Genomic DNA, 22,786 nt, shown 5'->3' on the forward strand with positions numbered 1-22,786 from the left:
CCAGAGCTGCCTGTGTAGGGTGTGCACGGGACTCCATTGTAAACGTTCGGTCTGAAATGGGGAATGGGGTGATGGAGCCCAGCCACACCCAGGAGAACTGCCCTCAGTCAAGGAAGGGGGACTGGGAGAGAGGAAGTCATTGCCCCAATGATACAGCCACTGGAGAGTGAGCCATGCTTCAGTGGATAATTCCACACCCATGCCCATGAGGGCGCCTGGTTACCATGGATCTCAAAGCAAAGCCAGAAAGACAAGAAAGGAGGATGATCACTTGGTGGAAGGATGGAAGGGTGGTGTAAGGAGGAGGGGGATAAGTGTGACCCTAATGTACTCCATAAAATAGAAAACTGTCAAAGAACACATTTTTAGAAAGTTGTGGAGGAATGTGGACCCTCTAATCTCACTGGGTCAGTAGAGCCACAGATAAAGGCCTGGCTAACAGATCTAATGGCTAAATAAATAACACATCCAGAAAATTCAACTTCAGACATACACATCAAAGAACTGGGAGGTCAAGAATCTACTCTAGCGCTCACAGGGGCTTCATCCACTGTAAGGAGGCACTGGCAGACACCATATAGACAGGCTAAAAACCACCTCGCTAAGAGAAAGAAGCCAACACCCGAGACCACATTACAGGATTCTGTTTCTCTGAAGCACCAAGACTATTCACGTTCATTAAAAAGACAGAGGTAGAGGGGAGAGGAAAATGCAGGTGGAGAATTTCAGTTTAGGATAAAAAAGCTTTGGAAATGGTCCTGGTGCCTGTCACATGACAATACATTAATATCCTTAACACCATTCATGTACTGTACCCTCAAAAATACTTCAAATAATATGTACTCCCCTCAAAATTTAGGTTAAAAAAGTCTGCTGGGTGGTGGTGATGCACACTTTTTTTTTTTTTTCGAGACAGGGTTTCTCTGCAGCTTTTTTTTTTAGAGCCTGTCCTGGAACTAGCTTTTGTAGACCAGGCTGGCCTCGAACTCACAGAGATCCGCCTGCCTCTGCCTCCCGAGTGCTGGGATTAAAGGCGTGCGCCACCACCGCCCGGCAGTGATGCACACTTTTAATCCCAGCTCTTGAGAGGCAGAGGCAGGCGGATCTCTGTGAATTCGAGGCCAGCCTGGTCTACAAGAACTAGATCCAGGATAGCTAGGGCTGTTACACAGAGAAACCTTGTCTCAAAGCACCAAAAACAAAACAAAACAACCACAAGGGAAATATTCTATCAAAAGTGCCACTAACGATAGCATAAGCACACAAAAAAATCCTACTTGAAACTAAAAAATTTATACTGTATTACTTTTGTCTATTTAGAGAAGTTGGAATTTCAGTTATATTGGAACTGAGCCAGCGGTAAGTCTAAGCTTTGTTGATGTAAATGAATTTTCAGTACAGTTCTCATGACCAGCATAACATACATTATTAAAACATTATGTTTTATATACATGTTCTCTTTTTTTAAGGGAAAAAACCAGGGTTTAGCAGTTAATAGCCCATATTGCTTTCTACAGAGGCCGGAGTTCAGAACCTGACACCTATATCACGTGACTCACAGCCTCCAGCTCCAGGACGTCTTCTGGGCGCCACAGGCTCCTGCGCTCACGTGTACACGCCCACACCCACACCACCACCACACGAACACACACAACTAGAAATAAAATTATAAAATCTTTTCCAAACCCTTTGCATATCTTGAATGACTCTTTTTCTGGTTTGGGTAGCTAGAGAGGGAACTCAGGGCAGTGCGCGCGCACATGCGCGCACACACACGCATTTCATGCGGCCCGTCACTGAGTCTGCCCAGATTTCCTTACTTTGGGGGGAATACAAAGAGTTCCACGGTTTTGTCTGATGATCTCATCAGTTATGTCACTGGCCCTAGCCCAGCCTTGGCTAGTCTCCAGCCCAACGTGATGACGTCATTTAACCTCTGCGTGATTTCTTATGACTCAAATGGAAACCATATCAACCTTGCCTAGAATAGGCGTGACTATCTAGAGGGCTGGAGGAAGGGAGGGGACAGAGACAGAGAGACACAGAGAAACAGGAAGTCAGAGAGAGACAGGAAAGGAGAGGCCGGCGGGGAGAGGGGTCGAGACAGACAAGAGACTGATTGGTTTGGAATGTGTACTGCTTTGAACACTGGGTGGCATTATTACCATTTTCTCTTTAAGTTCACACAAAAATCGTGCACACTAGAAACACATTTTAACTACTACCCTTCCTGGACGTTAAGTCTTTAGCTGAACATATTTCTTACCTAAAATGAGGATGTTCTTAGATTTAATATTTTCTACTGGGCTTTCATGACATCTGAGAAAGCAGCCGAATGATTCCATGGTACACAACGGTGTCATTTTCCAGACTAGTGACTTTATAGGTATTTTTTTCACGTAACCAAGAGCAAATTACCCTGAAAGTGATGCCCAAACCCTGAGCTGCCGTGAGCAGTCTCAACGCTTGGAATCTCAAACAGGCTCTCTGATAGTAGCCTGGACTTTTATCTACCTCAAAGGAAAAACCCACCACCACCACCAGAGCGGGTTGTCCCCTAACAGTCCTGGGGCCTCCTGTAGGCCTCGGGATCTTAGGACACGGCACTGCAGATTCGGAACCAGACTCATCCCTGAGAGGATATCCGGACCTTTACCAGACGGAAGGATCTCAGAGACAAGGAGGGACCCAGGCAGAAACTGGGCTCAAATCTGAACTCTCACCGAGGCACACTTAAAGAGTTTAGGCTCTGGCAACCTGTCCGTCGGTGAAGGTGACCCCAAGTCAGGCCGCCCGAGCCTTGCACACACCCTCCTGGGCCTCCTCGGACAGGTGGAGAGGAGGAAGTGGCTCAGGGGTGTGGCTGTTATCTTTGGACAAGCTCTGCAGTCGAGAAGCTTAAGGAGCCCAGCTGTACAGCAGAATCGCCGGGCTCCCTTCCCCCATTCCCAGAGTGCAGCCATCCCCTCCAGCCCTTCGGGGTCCACTGGAAGTCCCCTCTTAGGCCATCCTCATACAAGCCCTCCCACGGTCTCACCTTTGTCCCCTCTAATCGCTCAGATCTGCTCCCGGCCTCCATGGCTGTGTTTAAAGTCCACCTCTGGGGAACACAGACTGACTGTTCCGATAAGGCCAGGCACGGGGCTGTGTGTGTTTCCCCAGGCTTCCTGGGACCCTGGCTGGGGTCGGGGGGGGACGAGAGTAGCGTCCTACTTGTGTGCAGGATGAAGCTGCCCTGCGGCTTCTTCCTCCTGTGGTTTGGCCTGGTGGGCAGCCTAGCTGAGAGCGACCCCAGCCTCAAGGGAGAGGAGTCTTTTTCGGACTGGGGCCTGCGGCACCTGCGGGGCAGCTTCGAGTCGGTCAACAGCTATGTTGATTCCTTCATGGAGCTGCTGGGAGGGAAGAATGGAGTCTGTCAGTACCGGTGCCGATATGGTGAGTACCCGGGTGCCTTCTCTGGGGTTCTCTGGGGTGGGGGTGGGGGGAGGGTGCTTGGTCATGGGCAGCTTAACAGGTCACGTCTGTCCTATACCAGGTAGGCCAGGTTACCAGACTGAGCAAATCACGTGTAGTAACGTCAGAAATCCAAGCAGACAACAAATTCCTACGCTGAGCCTGGGATGCCATTTGGGACCTATATCTCCTGATCAATTACGCTTTAACTGAAACTCAAGCGCCACTCAGCTGCCTGGGAGTCTTCGCGCAGGCCTTTATGGGTTTGCTGGGAGCCTGGGGCTTAAGGGGAGGTAGTGAGTAGAGTGGAAGCGAGGGCATGGCGAGAGAGACCTCACGGGCTCTGAGATGCTCTCGGGAAGGAAATGGAACCGGAACCTGATGTTAGGAGATTCTGCCTGGAGATTCTGAATCCCAAAAGCTCCACGTAACTCTCCCGGCCCACCCGCAGACCTCTGACTGGCAGGGTTTTGCCTAGGCTCTCCCAAGGGAGGGGTCCCTGAGGGGTCCCTGCCCTGCTCCAGTCAGTAGCCTCAGGGCACCGCCGCTGCCCACCAGGGTCCCAAGCGCCGTCCCAGAACCAGACACAGGCCGATCTGGGAACTGGAGTGGACACCCAGGCCTACCTTTCCTCAGTTGCACAGAAGGCCAGTTTCCCCTTCACCCTCTCGGAAGAGGCCGGAGCAGAGCCCCTGCCCAGGCTTGGCAGCTCGCACAGTGGGTGAAAAACCTGTGCTTGATGTGGTGCTGGGAATTTTACTTCAGGCCTTGTTTGCCAAGCGCGTGGTTCACCACTGAGCCGCACCTGGGCCTGAAAACGCCCTTTAAAGCACACAGCACAGACCTCCTCCCATGGTTTAGTTTATGCAAATGCCCGAAATAGGCTCCCAGGTTGAAAATGCCAAGACTGCTTAGCCTGGGACAACACGAGCTTTCCAGAGACACTCAGAACAGCTGGGACATACACGACCTACACCTCTCTGGGGGGAGGGAAATGGCTTCCTTATGTACTAAAAGTGGCCAACCGGGAGATAATGGTTAAGCCATTGTTCCCAGTAGGCTTAACATCCCTGGGCACAGGCAAAAGAGCCTGCAGCTCACAGTGAAGAATGTCATAGGATCAAGGCCTGGGTCCCTAAACCTCATACTTACCCAGGGTTAGCTGTGTGAAGGCAGAAGCCAGTCACTGCAGTAAGCCAGCCTAGTTTCCCCTGATGAGGCAGCAAAGGGTTAATGCCTGCCATCTGAATCAACACAGATGTTGGTCAATACTTCCCAAGGATTGGCAAACACCTACCAGTAGGCCTTCTTGTAAAACTGTGAGCCCAACCCTGCTCTCCCTCGTCCAGCAAAATCGGCATCAAAAGACTTCAGCAAATTTTGCTTAGCCTCTGACTGGGAAAGGCCAGCCAACCCCCCATCCAATGGAAGCTCCTGGGGAGACTGCGACAGGACAGACTCAAGTTCCAGGCTAGCCTGGCTACATAGAGAGACACCTGAGATTCCCTCTCAACCCACCTCCCCCACAAAGGATGCTTAAACGTCGATCTTTTTAGAATTTTTAAATCGACAAAAGCAATAGTGGATATCTGTGGAGAAAACCCCGTGCTTTGATTCACTGTGGCAAGCAAGGTTCCACAGCTGATTGCCGTAGCCACTGCCTCCTCCCAACCTTCCTTGTGGTGAGAAGGTTAAAAGGCTATTCAAAGTGTTGAGATCGTGTCTCTGCTCACAGCCGTGACAAGACACTTGCTAGAAATAATTAAGGGGGGAGGGTGATGTTGGCTCAAGGTTTCAGAGATCTCTGCTTATTAGGGGGACCGTAAGGCTGGGGAACGAACGGTGGCAGGAGGGAGCTTGAAGTGGAGGCTGGTTCACCTGGTAATATTGGGAAACAGATAGCCAGGCTGGGTGTATCAGAGGCCTGGTCCTGGACAGTTACTTCTGACACACACTGGCCCTCTCTCTGAGGGCTCCTCAACTTCCCCACACAGTATTATCAGCCAGAAAACTGACTCAAAACATGAACCCATGGGGGTAATGCGTGTGCGTGTGAATGGACTCGTATGTTTGCATGGAGGCCAGAGGAGGACCTCTGTGTCTCCAGTCATCGTGTGTGACCTTGTTCCCGGAGACAGGGTCTCTCGCTGACTGTGGAGCTGGGTTGGCAGTCAGGAAGCTCCAGCCGTCCTGTCTCTGTATTCTCACAGCCTTGGGGTTAGAGGTGCACGAGCAGCCATGCCCAGCTTTCCGCACAGATGCTACCAATTTGACCTCAGATCCTGGCTCTGCACACCAAGCATCAGGTGTACCTTCTTACCCACCGAGGCATCTTCCCAGTCCCCTCAGAACATTTTCAGTCCAATCCATAATCACCCTTTGCTGTGATCATCAGTACAGAGATTACTAAAACTTAGTCCTTCATCAAGAACCAGCCTTTGATGACGATCTCCTTTTTCTCAACCCCCCCCCCTCCTCTCAGCCTTTCTACTCCCGGTTTCTAAGAAACTGACTTTTCTTTCTTAGGTTCCACATTAGAGATCATAGAGTCTGAGTTTTTCTGATTTATTCCACCCAGCGAAATGATTTCCAGTTCCAGAAAGACGGGATTCCCTCTTGAAGGTAGAGTAGCTCTCCACTGCCGTAGACACACCTTCTTTATCTACTCCCATGTTGACGTGTATTTTGGTGGTTTCTGTGTCTTGTTCATTATGCTGCAATGAGCAAGAGAGCATAGACATCTGTCCAGCATGCGCTCACATCTGTCCAACATGCGCTCTTTTTCTTTTTTTTAATTTTATGTCTATGGGTGTTTTGCTTGCATGTCTGTGTACTACATGTGTGTCTGGTGCCTGTGGAGACCAGAAGGGGGCACCGGAGTCCCTGGAACTGGAGGTACCACCAACTGAGTGCTGGGACTTGAGCCCAGGTTCCCTGCAAGAGCAGTCAGTGCTATTACCCACTGAGCTGTCTCTCCAGTCCCCTGTTTGCTTGTTTTGTTTTGAGAACCAGCTTTTGGCTATTTTAAAGTTGGGTTGAGTTTCTGCTATGGCTCCCTTCTGTATTTTGGATGCAAGCTATCCCTTTGTTATAACGCTGCAGTTTGTGAATCCATTGTCCCTGTCCCTCCATTGTCTCTGCTCTGCCATCACTCCTGTTGATGTTCAAAAGCTTTTCATTATAGCCAATCTCTACCTTTTTAAATAATTTGAGACAGTGTCTTACGTAACCCAGGCTAGCTTCAGACTTTCTCTGCAGCCAAGGTTGACCTTGAACTTCTGATCCTCTTGCCTCCACCTCCTCCTCCAATGTTCCTACTGAGATTATAAACATATGCCAACAAGCCAGGTTTAGACTGGCCTGGGGCTCAAATCCAAGGACTCATGTTGGCGAACATTCTACCAACTGAACCCCCTTCCTAGTGCTGTCGTCTTTAATTTTCTGGAGATGTTTTTAATCTGTCTAAAATTTCATAGAAAAACTCCATACACTTGTGAGTTTACCTATTTTCCTAGAAAAAGACTTTCTTACAGCCTTCACAGGATTCTCAGAAACCTGTGAAAAGGGAAACACCCACAGATGTAGGAACCAGCAGATTGTCTCGGCGCTAGGGTGATGGGTCTCCCAGTTTACTGAAGGTTCCAGGATTTGGGGCTGTTGGTATTTAAACAGAGACAGGGCTAGGTAGACCAAGACAAGGGAAGCAGGAAGCAACTTAGTCCATTTTAGTCTCTGTGTTGATGGAATGGACACTGTTTTGCTGTCTCCAATCAGTGTGCTGCTCGTGTGGGCATCCCTGGAGGTGTCTGTGCATAGTGCTGTCCCTGGCACCTCAGAGAAAGCCTCACCCTCCACGGGAGATGCTCAGACCCCTGGTCTGTGATATACCTTCCTCCCAATCTTTTTATTGACAAAAGAATGAGATAGAAGAAACGTTGGCTAAGAGCTCAGGACACGTGGCTGAAAGCAGCGTTGCTGGGTGTTGAGGCTTACTCTGCCCTGAACCTCCCTCCTGATGCCTCTCAAGTGTTTTATGATGTTAACTTTGTTTAGAATGTCTGACGTTTTATGAGACCAAATTTGTCAATCGCTTTATGGCCTCCGATTTTTACATCTTGATTAGAAAAGCACCCTCAGTTCAAGATTGTAGCAATATTCTGTGATTTCTTTTCCCGAGAAAACAGCCACAGCTAATGCATAATAAATGAGCGTGGCTGTGCCCCGATAAAACTTCTTTATGGGCACTAAAATTTGAATTTCATATCATTTTCACATGTCATAAAATATTATTCTTGTTTTGACTCCTGCCTCTAATCATTAAAATAGATGAAGCCCATTTCTAGTTGGCAGGTTATGAAAGACTGGCAGTGTGCGGAGCCTCTGTTTGCCAATAAGCTAAGAGTTTCAATTTTCACACCAGGAAAAAACATCTACGTGTCAACATAGCTATTGCTGATGCCTAGGCTCAGAGCATCCAACCAGAAGGGACAGCTCGAGGCTAGGGTGTGTTATCACCTAGATCCAACTGCCTAGATCCAACTGCCACATCTGTCAAAACCTGAGACTCCACACTTCTCTTGGAAGCTGCTTCCTGCAATTCATGCTCAGCCCTGTATCACCGGCACCGCAGGCAAGATGGCCATTCCGTTATCTTCCAAAATGATGCCATGCTTCTCTTCTGTGCTTTCTTAAGTGCAAAAGGACCATGGGTGACTTGGGAAACCTCTCCAGCACTCATTAAAAAGATGCCTTTGGGGGATGGAGAGTTGGTTCAGTTGTTAAGAGCATTTGGTGTTCTTCCAGGGGACCGGGGTTCAATTCCCAGTACCCACAGATTGGCTCACAATTTGTAACTGGTCTCTAAGAACACCAGGCATACATACATAGACATACATATATGCAGGCAAAACATCCCCACATACAAAATAATAAGAAACAATTTAAAAGAAAATTTAAAAAACGCATTGTCTGTGAATTCAGGTGTTAGTTCCTTTAAGTTTCCCTAATGTCTAAGAAGGTAACTTGTAAAAGAACAATCTGAAGAAAAGATAAAAGGCCCCAATCTTAGGAGCAACCACATTGAATTATACTGTGCGGTTCGATTGTTCACCTACGTGTGACTCAATTATTGATATCAGACTCTGTCCCCCATTGTGATAGACCCACCCCCCCACACCACCCTTTCTCAACCCCCCACATACTCACATATACACATGCCCCCCCTCATACCACATTCTCTCTCATACACACACGCCCTCTCTCACAGACACACAACCTTCTCTCTCTCTCTCTCTCTCTCTCTCTCTCTCACACACACACACACACACATACACACACACACACACTCACACACACACACACACGGCAGGATGATAAAGGAAATCTTCAGTTCTGAGAAGATCATGGGCAGATAACGGTGGACAAAGGCAGACACCGGGAATCCTGGCCTTGGGCTTGAGAGCAGAAGGAAACTTGGGACCGAGCTCAGGGTGTCTAGTGTTTGGAGGAGAGGTGACCTGCACTTGTGAGAACCGGGATGCTGGCCTGAACAGTTGCAAAAGGACTTGGGTTTCTTTCATTTCCACAAAAGTTGTGTCTGCTGTATAAATACTTTCTGAGAGCCTGGGGTTTGGTCTCGTGGTGTATTAGGGTTTCCGAGCTGGGGAGGCAGTGCCATCCTTTAGTGCTGGTGGTACCAGCATGAACACCTGGTTAAGAAGACCCATGTTCAGATCCCAGGACCTGTGTAAAAGCATGGGGGGCAGAGGCATGTACCTTGGCCTGTTTCCTCTCATCTCACACTGCAGGGCAGAAACAGGCAAATCCAGGCACCCCCCCCCCCACACACACACATGCGTCATACACACAAACATGTATACATCACACTACACATACCATACACTGTAGACCACACACACATACACACCACACTATACACCACACATACTACACTACACATACATACCACTCACACTCCACACACATCACCATACACCACACCCACATGCCACATGTGCATACCCACACATGGGCACACCCACACCACATGCTCCACTCACAGCACCTCACACACACAATACACAATACACATTCCATACACACACATGTACGCACCACCACATGCACACACATACACGCCCAAACTCACCCACATGCACAGAGATTACAAAGTCTCAATCTGATATTACAAGGAAGAAGCAAGATGCTTCCATCTACCTAGTGATGAAGGTGAAGATTGTCTACCCAAAACACTTCCGACCCTTGCACACTTCATACACAGGAAATGAACCATACACAGTAAATGATCACACTTCATACATGGGAAACGATCACACTTCATACACAGGAAATGATCACACTTTATACACAGGAAATGAGCATACTTCATACACAGGAAATAATCACACTTCATACATGGGAAATGAGCACACTTCATACATAGGAAATAATCACACTTCATACACGGGAAATGAGCACACTTCATACACAGGAAATGAGCACACTTCATACACAGGAAAGGAACATACTTCATACACGGGAAAAAAGCACACTTCACTCAGTATTTAACTGAGCATCTCATCTCTGCCATAAACACCCCGGAGAAGTCATTCAAATCCGGGAAGATTTGTCTTGGCTCATGGTCTCAGAGGGCTCTGCAGTTCCAAGTGGCAAGGAAGGCATGGCAGAGCTCATGGACACAGGAGCATGTGGCAGAGGCTCCTCCTGTCCTGTCACAGCAGGAAGCAGTTGGGTCAATGTCATGTGATGACTGCCTCCCAGCCCCATAATCTAATTGAACCAGCTTCTTTGATACATTTGCAAGACCATAAAATGATTCTTATAATTCTTAAGCCCCATAGACAAGGCAAAGCATCCAGAACACCAGTTGTTTGCTTTGGTCTGTGGTCAGTGATGCTCTGCCTGCACCTACGGAGACTCCCTAAGCTTCCTTCAGTGCAAAGTTAATCTCTTTGATGACAGCTGATTCTGATTCTGTCAGTGTGTGTGACCAGGCAGTATGCTGCTCTGTATTATGGGGAGGTAGTTCTGGAGTGATGTGGGATTCCCCTCTGTATGCTGTGAATATGTTTTATTACCATGGATTAATAAAGAAGTTGCTTTGGGCCAACGGCTTAGCAGAGCAAAGGCAGTTGGGAAATCTGAACAGAGATTATTTAGAGAGAGTAGGCGGAGTCAGAGAGAAAGATGCGAGCCACCAGCCAGAACCTTGCAATAAACTTCGAGCCTCATAGTAAAATATAAAATAATAGATATGGGTTAATTTAAGATGCAAGAGCTACTTAGAAATATGCTAAAGCTATTGTCCAAACAGTATTGCAATTAATATAGTTTCGGTGCAATTATTTTGGGTCTGGGTGGCCGGGAAACAAACAAGCAGCCTCTGTCCACCCTGGAGGAACACTGTCTGGAGGAGATCATTCAGTTTGTAAAATTATGGTAAAGTGATTCTTTCGGTGACTTCCTCCTCACTACCGATTTAATGTGATTATCTTATGGGGACTGTGACATCTAAAGGAACAATGGAATGTGCTTTTAGGACATTTTTATTTGATGAATGAATGTCAAATGACTAACTTCTACTCTTCTCCTTTCTTCCTTCTAGGAAAGGCGCCGATGCCCAGACCAGGCTACAAACCCCAGGAGCCCAATGGCTGCGGTTCCTATTTCCTGGGTATCAAGGTACCAGGAAGTGTATGTACCACTAATCTTCCCTTCTTGAGTGATGTGGTTTTGAAGAAGAGCAACCCAGGAGCTATAATCACTGGTGGAAGTGATCATTTGTGGAGTCTACTCGAGCAGTGTGATTTGTTATTTTAAACTAGACTGGGGGAAGGGAGAGAATTTTCAAGGCAGACACTTGAGTTCTTTTTCTCAAAGACTGCTGTCCTTCAGCTAAGCTTCTGGTATTTGCAAACTTCAAATTCACTTCTATAAGCATTGGCTATGATTTATGGCATCAAGACACAATTTAAAGGTGACTGGATGCTGTTGACTTATTGAAACCAGTAATTCATTCCAGTGATGGACTAGCATGGCTGGTACTGGCCAGAAAGAACTGATCATTATACTGCCTGACTTCTGCAAGCAGTCTTCCCGTTGAACAAACGTGTCAAAGCAACAAGGTTTGGGGTTTGACACACCCACTGTTGGCTGAGATTTGTTAGTACATTGCTGTCCCTTTCTTAAACTGCCAGTTTCTCCTAGAAGCAAGCAATGACTTGATCTCCTCAAAGGTGTCTTAAAAGGGTCTGGGTTTTTTTTTGTTTTGTTTTGTTTTTGTTTTTCGAGACAGGGTTTCTCTGTGGCTTTGGAGCCTGTCCTGGAACTAGCTCTTGTAGACCAGGCTGGTCTGGAACTCACAGAGATCCACCTGCCTCTGCCTCCCGAGTGCTGGGATTAAAGGCGTGCGCCACCACCGCCCGGCAAGGGTCTGGGTTTTGTAGTGTGCTTGCCCCGCACACGTGAAGCCCCAGGTAGTGCCACATAAACTAGGTGAAGTGGCACATGCTTGTAATTCCAGCTCTCCAGAGGTTGAAACAGGAGGATCAGAACTCCAAGGTCATCTTTGACTACACAGTGAATTTGGGGCCAGCCTGGGCTACATGAGACATTGTCTCAAAAATCAGGGGCTGGGTTGGGTGATAGCTGAGTCAACAAAGTACTTGCCTTGCAACCAAGAGAACCTGAGTTTGGTCCCCAGAATCCACATTAAAAACCTGGTCATGGCAGCACTTACTTGTAACGCCAGCACTGTGGGGTGAAGACAACTAGGTGCCCAGGGCTCTCTAGTCAGCAAACTAATCTATTTGGAAAGTTCCAGGCCAAAGATGGACCCTGACATAAAACAAACAAAAAACAAGTGAGTTGGCACCTGGGAAATAATAGTTGTCCTCTGTCATCCTTCAGAAGTTCACATGGGTGCACACACGCTCACACACAAGTGTACCTGAACATGCATGAACACATTCTCCCTCTCACATACACACATACAGAGACAGAGACAGAGACAGACAGACAGATAGACAGACAGAGAATATCATAGATGCTTTTGACATGCTCTTTCAAAGAGAGATTTCATATAAAATGTAGTTACAGGTATATCAACTTTGACATTGAATTGTGTCCCTGTGTGTATGCGTGTGTGTGGGATCTATGTATATTAAGATACTTGTGCACAATTGTGTATGTGTGGAAGCCAGAGATTGACACACAATGTCTTCTTTAATTGCTCTCCAACTTATTTTTTCTTAATTTGTGTGTGAGTATGTGTGTATGTGTGTAGGCCCATGCAAGTGTATACCTGCACTTGTGCATGCTGGTGTACATACATGTTGCATGTGTGTGTGTAGGATAGAGGTCAGTCAGTGCTGGGTGTTTTCCTCATTTACTGTGCATCTTTTATTTATTTTCTGAGTAGGAACACGCATGCCACATGCATGCATGTGGAGGTCAGAGGACAACTTGCCAGAGTTGTCTCCTTCCCCTCTGTGGGTCCTGGGGATTGAACTCAAGTCTACAGGCTTGGTGCCGGCTGCTCTTACCGACTAAGCCAGCTTGCCTTCCCTCTACCTTATTTTTATTTGTTTGTTTTGAGGTGGGGTCTCTCATTGAACACGGAGCTCATCACTTGGCTAGGCCAGCTAACCAAGCAACTTCAGGGATCTAGCTGTCTCTGCCTTCCCCAGCACTGGGGTTAGGGCATGCTGCCAGGCTTCAGCTTTTGTGTGTGTGCTGGGGATCAGGGCTCAGCCCACTCGCTAATGCGGCAGGCACATACTAACTGAGCCATGAGTCTCTCACTGAATCTAGACCTTACCAATTTAGCTAGACTACCTGGCCCACAACTCTTCTGTTTCCACCTTCCCTGGATGGGTTACATGCAGCCAACTCTTACGTGGGCACTGAGAGATGAACTCTCGGGTTTTCATGTTTGCTTGGTGAGTACCTTACAGACAGCCATCTCAGGCCCTGAATGGTCTCTTTTTTCTAATATCTTTAAAAATGTTTTATATATCAAATAATATATATTTAATTTTATGTGTATGGATGTTTTTACCTGCATGTCAGTGCACGGCATGCCTGCAGTGCCTATGGAGGCCAGAAGAGGGCGTGAGATCCTCTGGGCTGGGTTCTCTGGAAGTGCAGTTAGTACTCCTAACCTCTGAGCCACCTTCCCAGCCCCCTGAATTGTCTCTTAATAGAGCTAAGCCTCAATTTTTAGCTGGTTCAAGAGTTTCACTGGGCAGTTGTCTAAGCAGCTCCATGAGCCTTCTTCTACCTGAGCTGCTGGCTCACCTATTGGCATTTCCACACTGACTGCAGGGAGGTCCTCCATCCTCTGGGCCTTTTTCATGCGTCTGTCAGATATCCATACTCACACACTGATTTTGCTAGAAGAAACCTGATCGCTATTGACTGAAGGTGTTTTCTTAAGTATACGAAGTTAAAATATTTTGGAGGAAGGTGTCTCTATGTACAGAGTTCTTGACTCTTACACAGCCTGGGGCAAGCTTGTTCACAATCAGCAGGAAGGGTGTGAACACAAGCGAGAATATCCTCTCAACTGAGTATGTAAGAGCAATGGCACATCTTCAGGTGTGAGTTTAGTCATTCTAGAAGGGACGCACGGGGACTGAGCATGGAGTTCAGTGGTAGAACCCTTGCCTAGCGTGTACAAGACCTCAAGTTCAGTCCCCAGTGCTGCCAAAATCAATCAATCAATCAATCAATCAATCAATCAACCAACCGACCAACCAGTCACCGTAGTACAGTAGTGGTGCACACTTTTAGTTCCAGCACTCAGGGTTCAGAGGCAGGTGGGTCTCTGTGAGTTCAAGGCCAGCCAGAGCTACATAGTGAGACCGTCTCAAAAAACAGACAAATATAAATGCATTTCCACTTTTTAGAAGTAGTTCAGGAACCTCCCATTTGATCAAGTGGAGAGGAGGTCATTGCACTTCTCTAATGGGCAGTTGCCTTTTCATAGTGTGGCCACAGGCATTGGACGCCTATCCAGACTTACTGCACGCGGTCTGTGTCTGTCTAAAGAGCTGGGCTGTCTTTAACGTGATTTTGTTCTTGTTTCGCTTTGCTTGGGGGCATTTTAATCGGTGGAAGTCCTATTTCTGTGTCAAGTGACCTTGGATGATGACACTCCTCATCCACACCCTGAAAGCACATTCACACCATTTCCCAAACACAGCCCAGCTTCCAAAGCCAGGTGTGGAGGCAGGTGGATTCAGTCAAGGCTATAATGAGTTTGAGGCCAGCCTGAGCTACGTATGAACCTGTCTAGAAAAACTAACAAACAAGAAGCCAAGCCCAGATTATCAGGAAACTGCCAGTGTCCAAGATGCCCTGCCTGGTGCTAATCTCACCTGCTCTGTGATCTCAAGTCCCACTGAGTGCTTTCCTGCATCACTGAGTGCTCTCCTGCACCACTGAGTGCTCTCCTGCACCACTGAGTGCTCTCCTGCATCACTAAATGCTTTCCTTCACCACTGAGTGTTCTCGTGAATCACCGGGTACAGTCATACACCACTGAATGCACTAATGCATCACTGAACGCACTCATGCATCACTAAATGTGCTCATGCACCACTGAATTCACTCATGCATCACTAACTGCACTTATCCATCACTGAGTGCACCCATGCACCACTGAATGCAGTCATACATCACTGAATGCTCTCGTGCATCACTGAATGCACTCATGCATTACCAAGTATGCAGATACCCATGTTTTTGCTTTTAAAAATTATCTCTTCCTTGCTCAGCATTGTGTGCTAACTCTAATTTTGAAGGCAAAGCTATTTACCAGTTTGGCAAATAAGTTTTTTTTTATATGGTACTGAGACTCAAAATTGATGCCTCAGGTACTGCCGGAGAACTAAACTCTAAGGCCTGAAAAGCTTCTTCCACGCATACATGCTGATATGCGTAGGTATGTATGTACATTTCCTGCTACAACCTTTTACACACTAAAAAACTGACTTGGTAGCCTGGTCATTCTTTCCCTGCTCTGAGTCTACTTTCATCTCCTCCTCCCCCTTGTTTTTATTTATTTATTTATTTATTTATTCATTTATATTTATTATATATACAATATTCTGTCTGTGTGTATGCCTGCAGGCCAGAAGAGGGCACCAGACCCCATTACAGATAGTTGTGAGCCACCATGTGGTTGCTGGGAATTGAACTCAGAACCTTTGGAAGAGCAGGAGATGCTCTTAACCTCTGAGCCATCTCTCCAGTCCCTCCTCCCCCTTGTTTTAAGACAGGGTCTTATGTAGTCCAGGCTGGCCTCAAGCTTGAAGTGTAGCCAAGGATGACCTTAAAGTTCTGATCCCCCTGCCTTCTGCTCATGAATGCTGGGATACGAGTTGCCAGCCCTGGTTTATGCAGTCCTAGGGATAAAACTTAAGGCGTGATGCACGCCAGGCAAGCACTCTCCCAGATGAGCCACATTCCAAGCCCATGTTCCCTCATTTCTCCTAATGCTCTAAGTCTTTCTCCCACTGTCCATGCGGTCGCTGTGTCCCAGCTCTAAGTGATGCTCTCCCATCTTATGCCACAATCTCCATAGCTGTTTATAAGATGCTTGGTGCAAGTAATGCACTGACGTCATTCCTCTTGTGGTTGAGAACTCAGTATCCTGCACCCTGTTTTTCTTCCCAGCTCAGATACAACCTTAAGACAGTGTTGGAGAGGGCAGGTCCCTAAAAAGGCCAGCCATGTTCCATTTACTTGAGGCTGAACTTTTTTAGGGTAGTCATGGAATATTTTTTTCTTCAGCAGACTCTCAGACCAAAATGTAAAGCATTCAGCAAATGTGAATCTCCTGGGGCTCTGCCATCTCGATTGCCCCTCTGGTTTCTGTTTTCATCGCCATATCTGGGTGTGGATTTGAAAATAACTAATCTCACAAAAGGAAAGATGAGAATTGGCTGGAGTCACGTATGAAGCCAATACCAACATTAAAATCCAGCATCCTATGACTCGGAGCTAATTTTTCTGAGCCCTTGGTGTTTCTGAATGGATCTAGTTTGTGGCACACACTCGAGAAGTGGCTAGCGCATAGTGAGGCGGACGAGGTTGCCTCAGGTCGTTGGTCTAAACGTGGCACTCCCCTGCTTCACTTTTCCAGATGGACTTGGGCATTCCAGCCATGACCAAGTGCTGCAACCAGCTGGATGTCTGCTATGACACCTGCGGTGCCAACAAGTACCGCTGTGATGCAAAATTCCGATGGTGTCTCCACTCCATCTGCTCTGACCTCAAGCGGAGCCTCGGCTTTGTCTCCAACGTGGAAGGTAGGTCTCTTAAGGACACTTTCTGGTGACTTTTTCAGGGAGTTTTGCTCCTGTCTTCACACAGGGAGCCAGGGCCCCCTTTACTGGGTGAGGTGGTCGGAGCGTGCAGCAAGAGAGACTCGGTGCCCTTTGAGGGAAGTTCCTGCTGTCTATGCACCGTTGGCATCCTTCCTGCTGGGAGAGGCCACAGCGGTGCTTCTGCAGAATAAAAACCTTTCCTTTAAGACTGGTGGAAGAGCTTCCATGTGTTTGCTAAATGACTTTCCATTTGGTAGTCCCTCTCTGTAGGACCACATGGTTTGGCTGAAGCTCCCCCCCATTCAAAGTTTGCTCTTAGTCTGGGTAGGAACTTTAAAATTCCTCTTCTGTGTGTGCACAGTTTTCTGGGTGCTTCCAGATAACTGTGTTTAAACACTGCCTAATTACTGAGCTTTTAGCTCCTACTCTGTAATTCTTTTTTTCGTAATTTGCCATCCAAACATTTTCAATCTCTCTACTTCCAAAGCCAGAACACAATAGCCTGGTATTAATGCTCAAAGCTTCCAGATGGGAAAGGTTGAAAGCCAGAGATACTGACTGTGGGAACAATCTTGGAGGTGGTCCGTGGAATATGGGAATATGGGTAGTGAGTTGGGCCTGGGAAAGGGAGGCTTCTCTCTCCTGTGTCCATACAGGGTAGGAAAGAACTGTTGCTGATGTAGGCTCAGGTCAGGGAACTGCTGCAGGCCAACATCCTATTGACTTTCCCTTCCTAAGGGTCTTACTGCTCGCCCACTGGCCAGGGAGCTGTATGTCCTGTGTTTATGTCCCAGCCAAGTGGGGGCCATCCACTGGGAGCAACTACCTTGTAAGATCACCTAACTCTAATCACTTCTGCCCACAGTTGAAGCCACTTGATATTTTCTTCCCTATGGATTAACTAAAAGTTCAGCTTGTCTGGCTCTCTTAGGTCAGCCCTAGCTACCCCCCTTAGCATCATCGCCGATGCCCAGACCTCCCTTTGGACCCCTGCACTGAAATCTACCTGGGTTGAAGGCCCAGTCTTTCCACCCTTGACTTCCTTCTGCATGAAACAGTCTGAGCATTTGTTGGTGATGTGAAGACAGTGAGGTAATTTACATACGAGTTAACTCATTTAAATACCAGATGAATAGAGTCACAAATCAACCCCTATTCATCATCTCTCAAAGAAATCTCATAACCATTTCCCTTGAGCTCCCCCTGCTCAGCCGAAGGCAACCAGGAATCTAATTTCTGCCTCTATTGACTTTCCAATTTTTATATAATGGAATCAAAATACATGGGTTTCTGTGAACAATTTCTTTCACTTATCTGTGCTGTAGGACAGTGGTTCTCAATCCTCCTGATGCTGCGACCCTTTCATACAGTTCCTCGCGTTGTGGTGACCCCAGCCATAAAATTATTTTCATTGTTACTTCACAACTGTAATTTTGCTACTGTTATGAACCATAATGCAAACATCTGTGTCTTGGACAAAAACACTGAAGGTTTATTTGACTCCCAAAGGGGTCAAGACCCACAGGTTGAGAACCACTGCTGTAGACCACAGCTGAAGGTCTTTCCCCTTTATTGCCAAGTAATAGTTCATTGTATGCCTTCCCACACCGTCCTTATCTGTCCATCAGTTGATATTTGGGTTGGTTTTGGAATTAATACTGCTACCATGAACATAGACATGCGAAAAGCTACAGGAACCATGTTCTGATTCTTTTGCGTATATGTATGTATGCGCAAACATACATACGAGGGATTGATGGAATATAGGGTTAATAGAGGTTGAACTGTTGGATAACCTGGAGAATTGTCTTCTTAAACAGCTGCACCCCTTCATAATCCCCCTAAGCCCCAGTTTCTTCACGCCTTTGTAGAAGGAGCAGTGGGCTGCATTCCTGCCCAGCTCCCGCACGCCTGGCTTTACACCCGAAATAACAACACACAAATTGTATTCTTTTAGTCACTGCCTGGCCCATTAGTTTCAGCCTCTTATTGGCTAATTCTCATATCTTGCTTTAACCCATATTTAGTAATCTGTGTAGCACCACGAGGTGGTGTCTTACCGGGATCTTAGCCTGCGTCCATCTCTGAGAGGAGAGCTATGGCGTCTGCCTGAGGCATCTGCCTGACTCTGCTTTCTTTCTCCCACAATTCTGTTCTGTCTACTCGGCCTACCTCATTTTCTGTCCTAAATTAAAGGGCCAAGACAGTTTCTTCATTAACCAATGAAAGTAGCACATAGACAGATGACCCTCCTCCATCACACCTTTGTCAACATTCATTATCGTTTTGTTGCAGGCCCCTGAGCATCTCCCTGGCCACTGATGACGCTGAACAGAGCGCTGATGTGCTGTGTCTCTCCAGGCCCATTGCCCCCTTCGTATTTGCTTTCGACACTGGGTGGGGGGAGCCCCTTGTTCCTAGTCCTTTGTCAGATCTATGGTTTACAAGCATTCACCGTCCTCCTCCCCTGCCCCACTTTGAGATGGGGTCTCCATGTAGCCCAGCATGATGTCAAACTTGTAGATCCTCCTGCCTCAGCCTTCTCGGTCTGGAGTTAGAGGTGACGACCACCACCACAGCACCTTCTACTTAGTTATTTTTTTGAGGCCCAGAAAACTTAAATTTTGAGTAAGTTCGAGTTATTAATTCTCATCAATTGGTGTTTTTGCTGTCGTAGGTGGTAATAAGACTTTACCTACACAAGGTCAAAAATACCTAGTGATCTTTTCTTCTAAGCGTTTTATTGTCTTAGCTCTTGGTTTAGGTCTGTGATCCATTCTGATGATTATTCGTGGACAGTGTGAAAGTGGGGTTCACCTTCATTGTGTGGGTTCCCAGGTGATTTAGCACTGGTGTTGGGAATACCACTTTTCCCCACATTAACCGGTAAAGTGCAGACAGTGGTCTCTTGACCTTTGACCCTATTCTATTCCCGCCTGTGCCAACACGCTGCGTGCCTAGCTCTGTAGTGACGCGGTGACTCTGAAGCTGAGATGTGTTCTTGACCCTTGCTCTTTGTCCAGGTCTCTCTGGACACTCTAGATTTCTGTCATTTCTATGGAATTTTAGGATCTGCTTGTTAATTTCTGCAAGAATGACAGCTGTGGTTCTCAGAGCTTTGGTTGTATCTGTGGATAATTCCAGTATTATCACTTTTATAAAATTATACTGTTTAGTACAAAAATATGAATATGAACGTCTTTCTGTTTGCTTCTCTCCCCACTCATTTCTTTCCATGGTGTTACCATTTCCATAGCATAGGTCTTGCACTTTTTTGCTAATTTTTTCTTCCTTCGTGATTTTACAGCTTTCTTAATTTTCTTTTTAAAAATTTAATTTGTTTTATTTAGTTTATTTTTGTTTTATGTGCATTGGTGTTTTGCTTACATGTGTGTCTGTGTGAGGGTGTCAGATCTTGGAGTTACAGACAATTGTGAGCTGCCATGTGGGTGCTGGGAACTGAACCCGGCTCCTCTGGAAGAGTAGCCAGTGCTCTTAACCACTGAGCCATCTTTCCAACTCTACCCAAGCCTTTTTATGTGGGCTCCAAGGAACAAACCTAGACCACGTCAGTCAAGGGCTTTTACCCATTGTGCCCTTTCTCCTGCCTTTTTAATGTTTGACAGGTGATTTATGGTGCTGTACAGAAAGACCATTGACTGGCTTCTGCCTGTTGCTTTATTCTATGATCTGGCAGAATTGCTTAGCTCTGGTAGGTTTTCAGAGCATCTCTGAGTCTTCACATAAGACGCCACCGCCGTCAGCACATCCTTTCCCGCTGTAACTTGGTTGCCTTTCTGGCTAGAACTTGAAATACCCCATCACCGCGTTAAGAGTGCATATCCTTGTATCTTTTCCCTGTCCTGCAAGGAAGAGGCACCAGCTTTAGCTCTGAGCATGAGACTGGCCCTGCATCTTTCCAGGTGACCCCTGTCAGGTATGGAAGTCCTCCTCCTGGGTTGTTGAGCTGTTTCCACCATGGAAGGGTGTTAGAGTCTTTCTGCAGAATGTGGTGTGTGGCTTTTATTCTCTTGGTAGGTGGTATGGTATGATGATTTTGGTGTGTTGAAGGAGCTTGCATGCTTAGGATACACCCGTGTGGGCATGGTGTGAGTCCTCCTCTGTGTTTCTGAGTCTAGTTGGCTTGTATCTGTTGAAGACTTGGCGTGTAGTCATGAGAGATGCTTATCCTTGGTTTGTTATTCCTTTGGTTTCTCTGTCTGATTTTTGTTATCAACATAATACTCATAAATTAAATACATAATCCTAATTTCTGGAAGTGTTTGGAAGGGATTTCTATTAGCTCTTTAAATATCTAGCAACAATTCCCTTGAAGCTACATGGAAGTAGATTTCCTTTAGAGGTATATTTTTGGGGGATTAACAATCTATTTTCATTTTCTAGTTCACTGAGTCAGTTCGGTTCATGGAATTTCCATTTCCTCTAAATTGTCTAATTTTTCTGGCATGTCCTTGGTATCCCTTGTAGTAATGAGCCAGAGGTCTTCCTTGGGATGCCTTCCCTCAGAGCAAGCCCCTTCTCCAAGGGACAGGAACCTTTCTGTGAGTTTCTAGTCATCTTCCTATCATTGTCTTCCTGGTGTAGTATAATAATTAGCTTTGGTCCTGTTTGCTTGCTCCACCTCTTGGTCCAAACTATGAGATCCTTGATTTTGGGGGGGATGATGTATTTTTTTCCCCAAGAATAAGCCTATCTCTCATACACAATTCGTCAATCAATAAATGGCCATATACCCCACACTTGAGCAGGGCAAGCAACGGGAAACAACGTAGTGCAGTCTGAGTGAGTGTGATTTCTAATGACTTTTCCCAGGGCATCACAAATGTGAGACTCCAGCAAGTGCATCTGCCTTATTGGGCTAGAGAGGGGCTTTTCTGAAAGCGCTTCTCTTAAAGGTTTGCTGGTCCCCTCAATTCTGCACTCTGTCTCTGCCGTCCTCTGGGGATCGCTGGGGAAATGCGCAGCCTCACATGCTACGGGGTGGCCTCTGCTGACCCTGCTGTCTCTATCCGTCTTTTCAAGCAGCCTGTGATTCTCTGGCTGACACCGTGTTCAACACCGTGTGGACCCTGGGCTGCCGACCCTTTATGAACAGTCAGCGGGCAGCCTGTATCTGTGCGGAGGAGGAGAAAGAAGAGCTATGAAGACTAGATTCTTCCAGGCTCTGAGTGACTCCTCAGCTCCGTTTCAGGGACAGTGGTGTGACGGAAGCCCCGCTCTTTCTACCTTTGGAGACTGCGAATTGGAGAATTGGAGAAGGGAGACTTGCGGCACGCCTTGTCCTTTGAGGAAGGTTAAGGAAAAGAGATGCAGAGGCTGAAGACTGTCCACTCCAACACTGGTCTCCCAGACAAGACACGCGTGCTTGGAAATTCAGTTCTTAGAACAGCAAGCAGATCCTGATATTCACAAACGAAATCTGGGTGAGCCCAAACATTTGGGAGACAAGGACTCTGGCCCCTGTTCGGTTGCCAGTCAGCACCTCACATTTAATAAAGTGTACTTTTTAGAAAACTTGAAGAGAGATGCATGAATTCCATTCTCAACAATAGCTCTATTTCTCTTAATGGGAACAGAATCTGGCCTGGTAAGTTCTGCCAGTGAGCTTTCTCATGGGTGCTCCAGAGGCAAAGGTAGAAGAATGGAGGTGGGTTAGAATTAGGGCACCTGACACACGACTTCTCCCTCTAGTGGCCTGACCCGGTTGGTATGCTCACACTCCAAGTTGTGTGAGTCATTTGGAGACTTGAGATGTGTCTGGTTAGGGGAAGAAGAAGACATGCTTACCACTGGCAGGGAGTGACAGGCTATTCCCTAAATTGTGGTCTTCAGTACTGGCTGTAGATTAGGAGTTCTTGTGGACTCTTTTAATGGAGCCAGCCAAGACTCTGTGGGCTGTTCCTAGGCTGCTTAGGACAGTTTACAGGTATTCTATTACTCTGAGAAGGTCACCAGTCTGG

At 46.9% G+C, this 22,786-nt stretch overlaps 1 protein-coding gene and 1 long non-coding RNA gene across 9 annotated transcripts in view; one reads left to right on the forward strand and one right to left on the reverse strand.

Moving 5' to 3' along the window:
• The window catches only part of LOC119822430, a 35,974-nt gene extending 31,302 nt beyond the window's left edge, over positions 1-4,672 (reverse strand). For 3 of the 4 annotated variants that reach the window (XR_005286790.1, XR_005286789.1, XR_005286788.1), the window contains exons 1-2: positions 4,080-4,417; positions 3,038-3,392 (exon numbers count right to left, since the gene is read on the reverse strand). This is a non-coding gene — a long non-coding RNA (uncharacterized LOC119822430). Of the gene's footprint in view, positions 1-3,037; positions 3,393-4,079; positions 4,418-4,605 lie in introns of those variants that run through there. The other variant, XR_005286791.1, reaches the window with a different exon arrangement.
• On the forward strand, positions 3,063-22,346 carry Pla2g12b (phospholipase A2 group XIIB). 5 transcript variants are annotated; one of them, XM_038341738.2, is made up of 5 exons: positions 3,063-3,435; positions 5,980-6,075; positions 11,078-11,154; positions 16,622-16,787; positions 21,849-22,346. In XM_038341738.2, exons 2-5 carry the CDS (start codon positions 6,036-6,038, stop codon positions 21,968-21,970), a joined length of 405 nt encoding a protein of 134 aa, XP_038197666.1. In that variant the 5' UTR covers positions 3,063-3,435; positions 5,980-6,035; the 3' UTR covers positions 21,971-22,346. The 5 variants fall into 5 exon arrangements, with proteins under 5 accessions (XP_038197666.1, XP_038197664.1, XP_038197665.1 ...); XM_038341737.2 differs by having other exon boundaries at positions 3,068-3,435; positions 11,078-11,166; XM_038341736.2 differs by lacking the exon at positions 5,980-6,075 and having other exon boundaries at positions 3,067-3,435.
• Positions 22,347-22,786: the final 440 nt, after the last annotated feature.

The sequence above is a fragment of the Arvicola amphibius genome, chromosome 9 (genome assembly GCF_903992535.2).
Source record: "Arvicola amphibius chromosome 9, mArvAmp1.2, whole genome shotgun sequence".
Lineage (NCBI taxonomy): Eukaryota > Metazoa > Chordata > Mammalia > Rodentia > Cricetidae > Arvicola > Arvicola amphibius.

Coding starts and splice junctions, on each gene's coding strand:
- Pla2g12b (XM_038341734.2), top strand. CDS start 3,078: ATGGCTGTGTTTAAAGTCCACCTCTGGGGAACACAGACTGACTGTTCC. Junction 3,436..11,077: donor TCAGTACCGGTGCCGATATG/GTGAGTACCCGG, acceptor TCTTCCTTCTAG/GAAAGGCGCCGATGCCCAGA. Junction 11,167..16,621: donor GTATCAAGGTACCAGGAAGT/GTATGTACCACT, acceptor TCACTTTTCCAG/ATGGACTTGGGCATTCCAGC.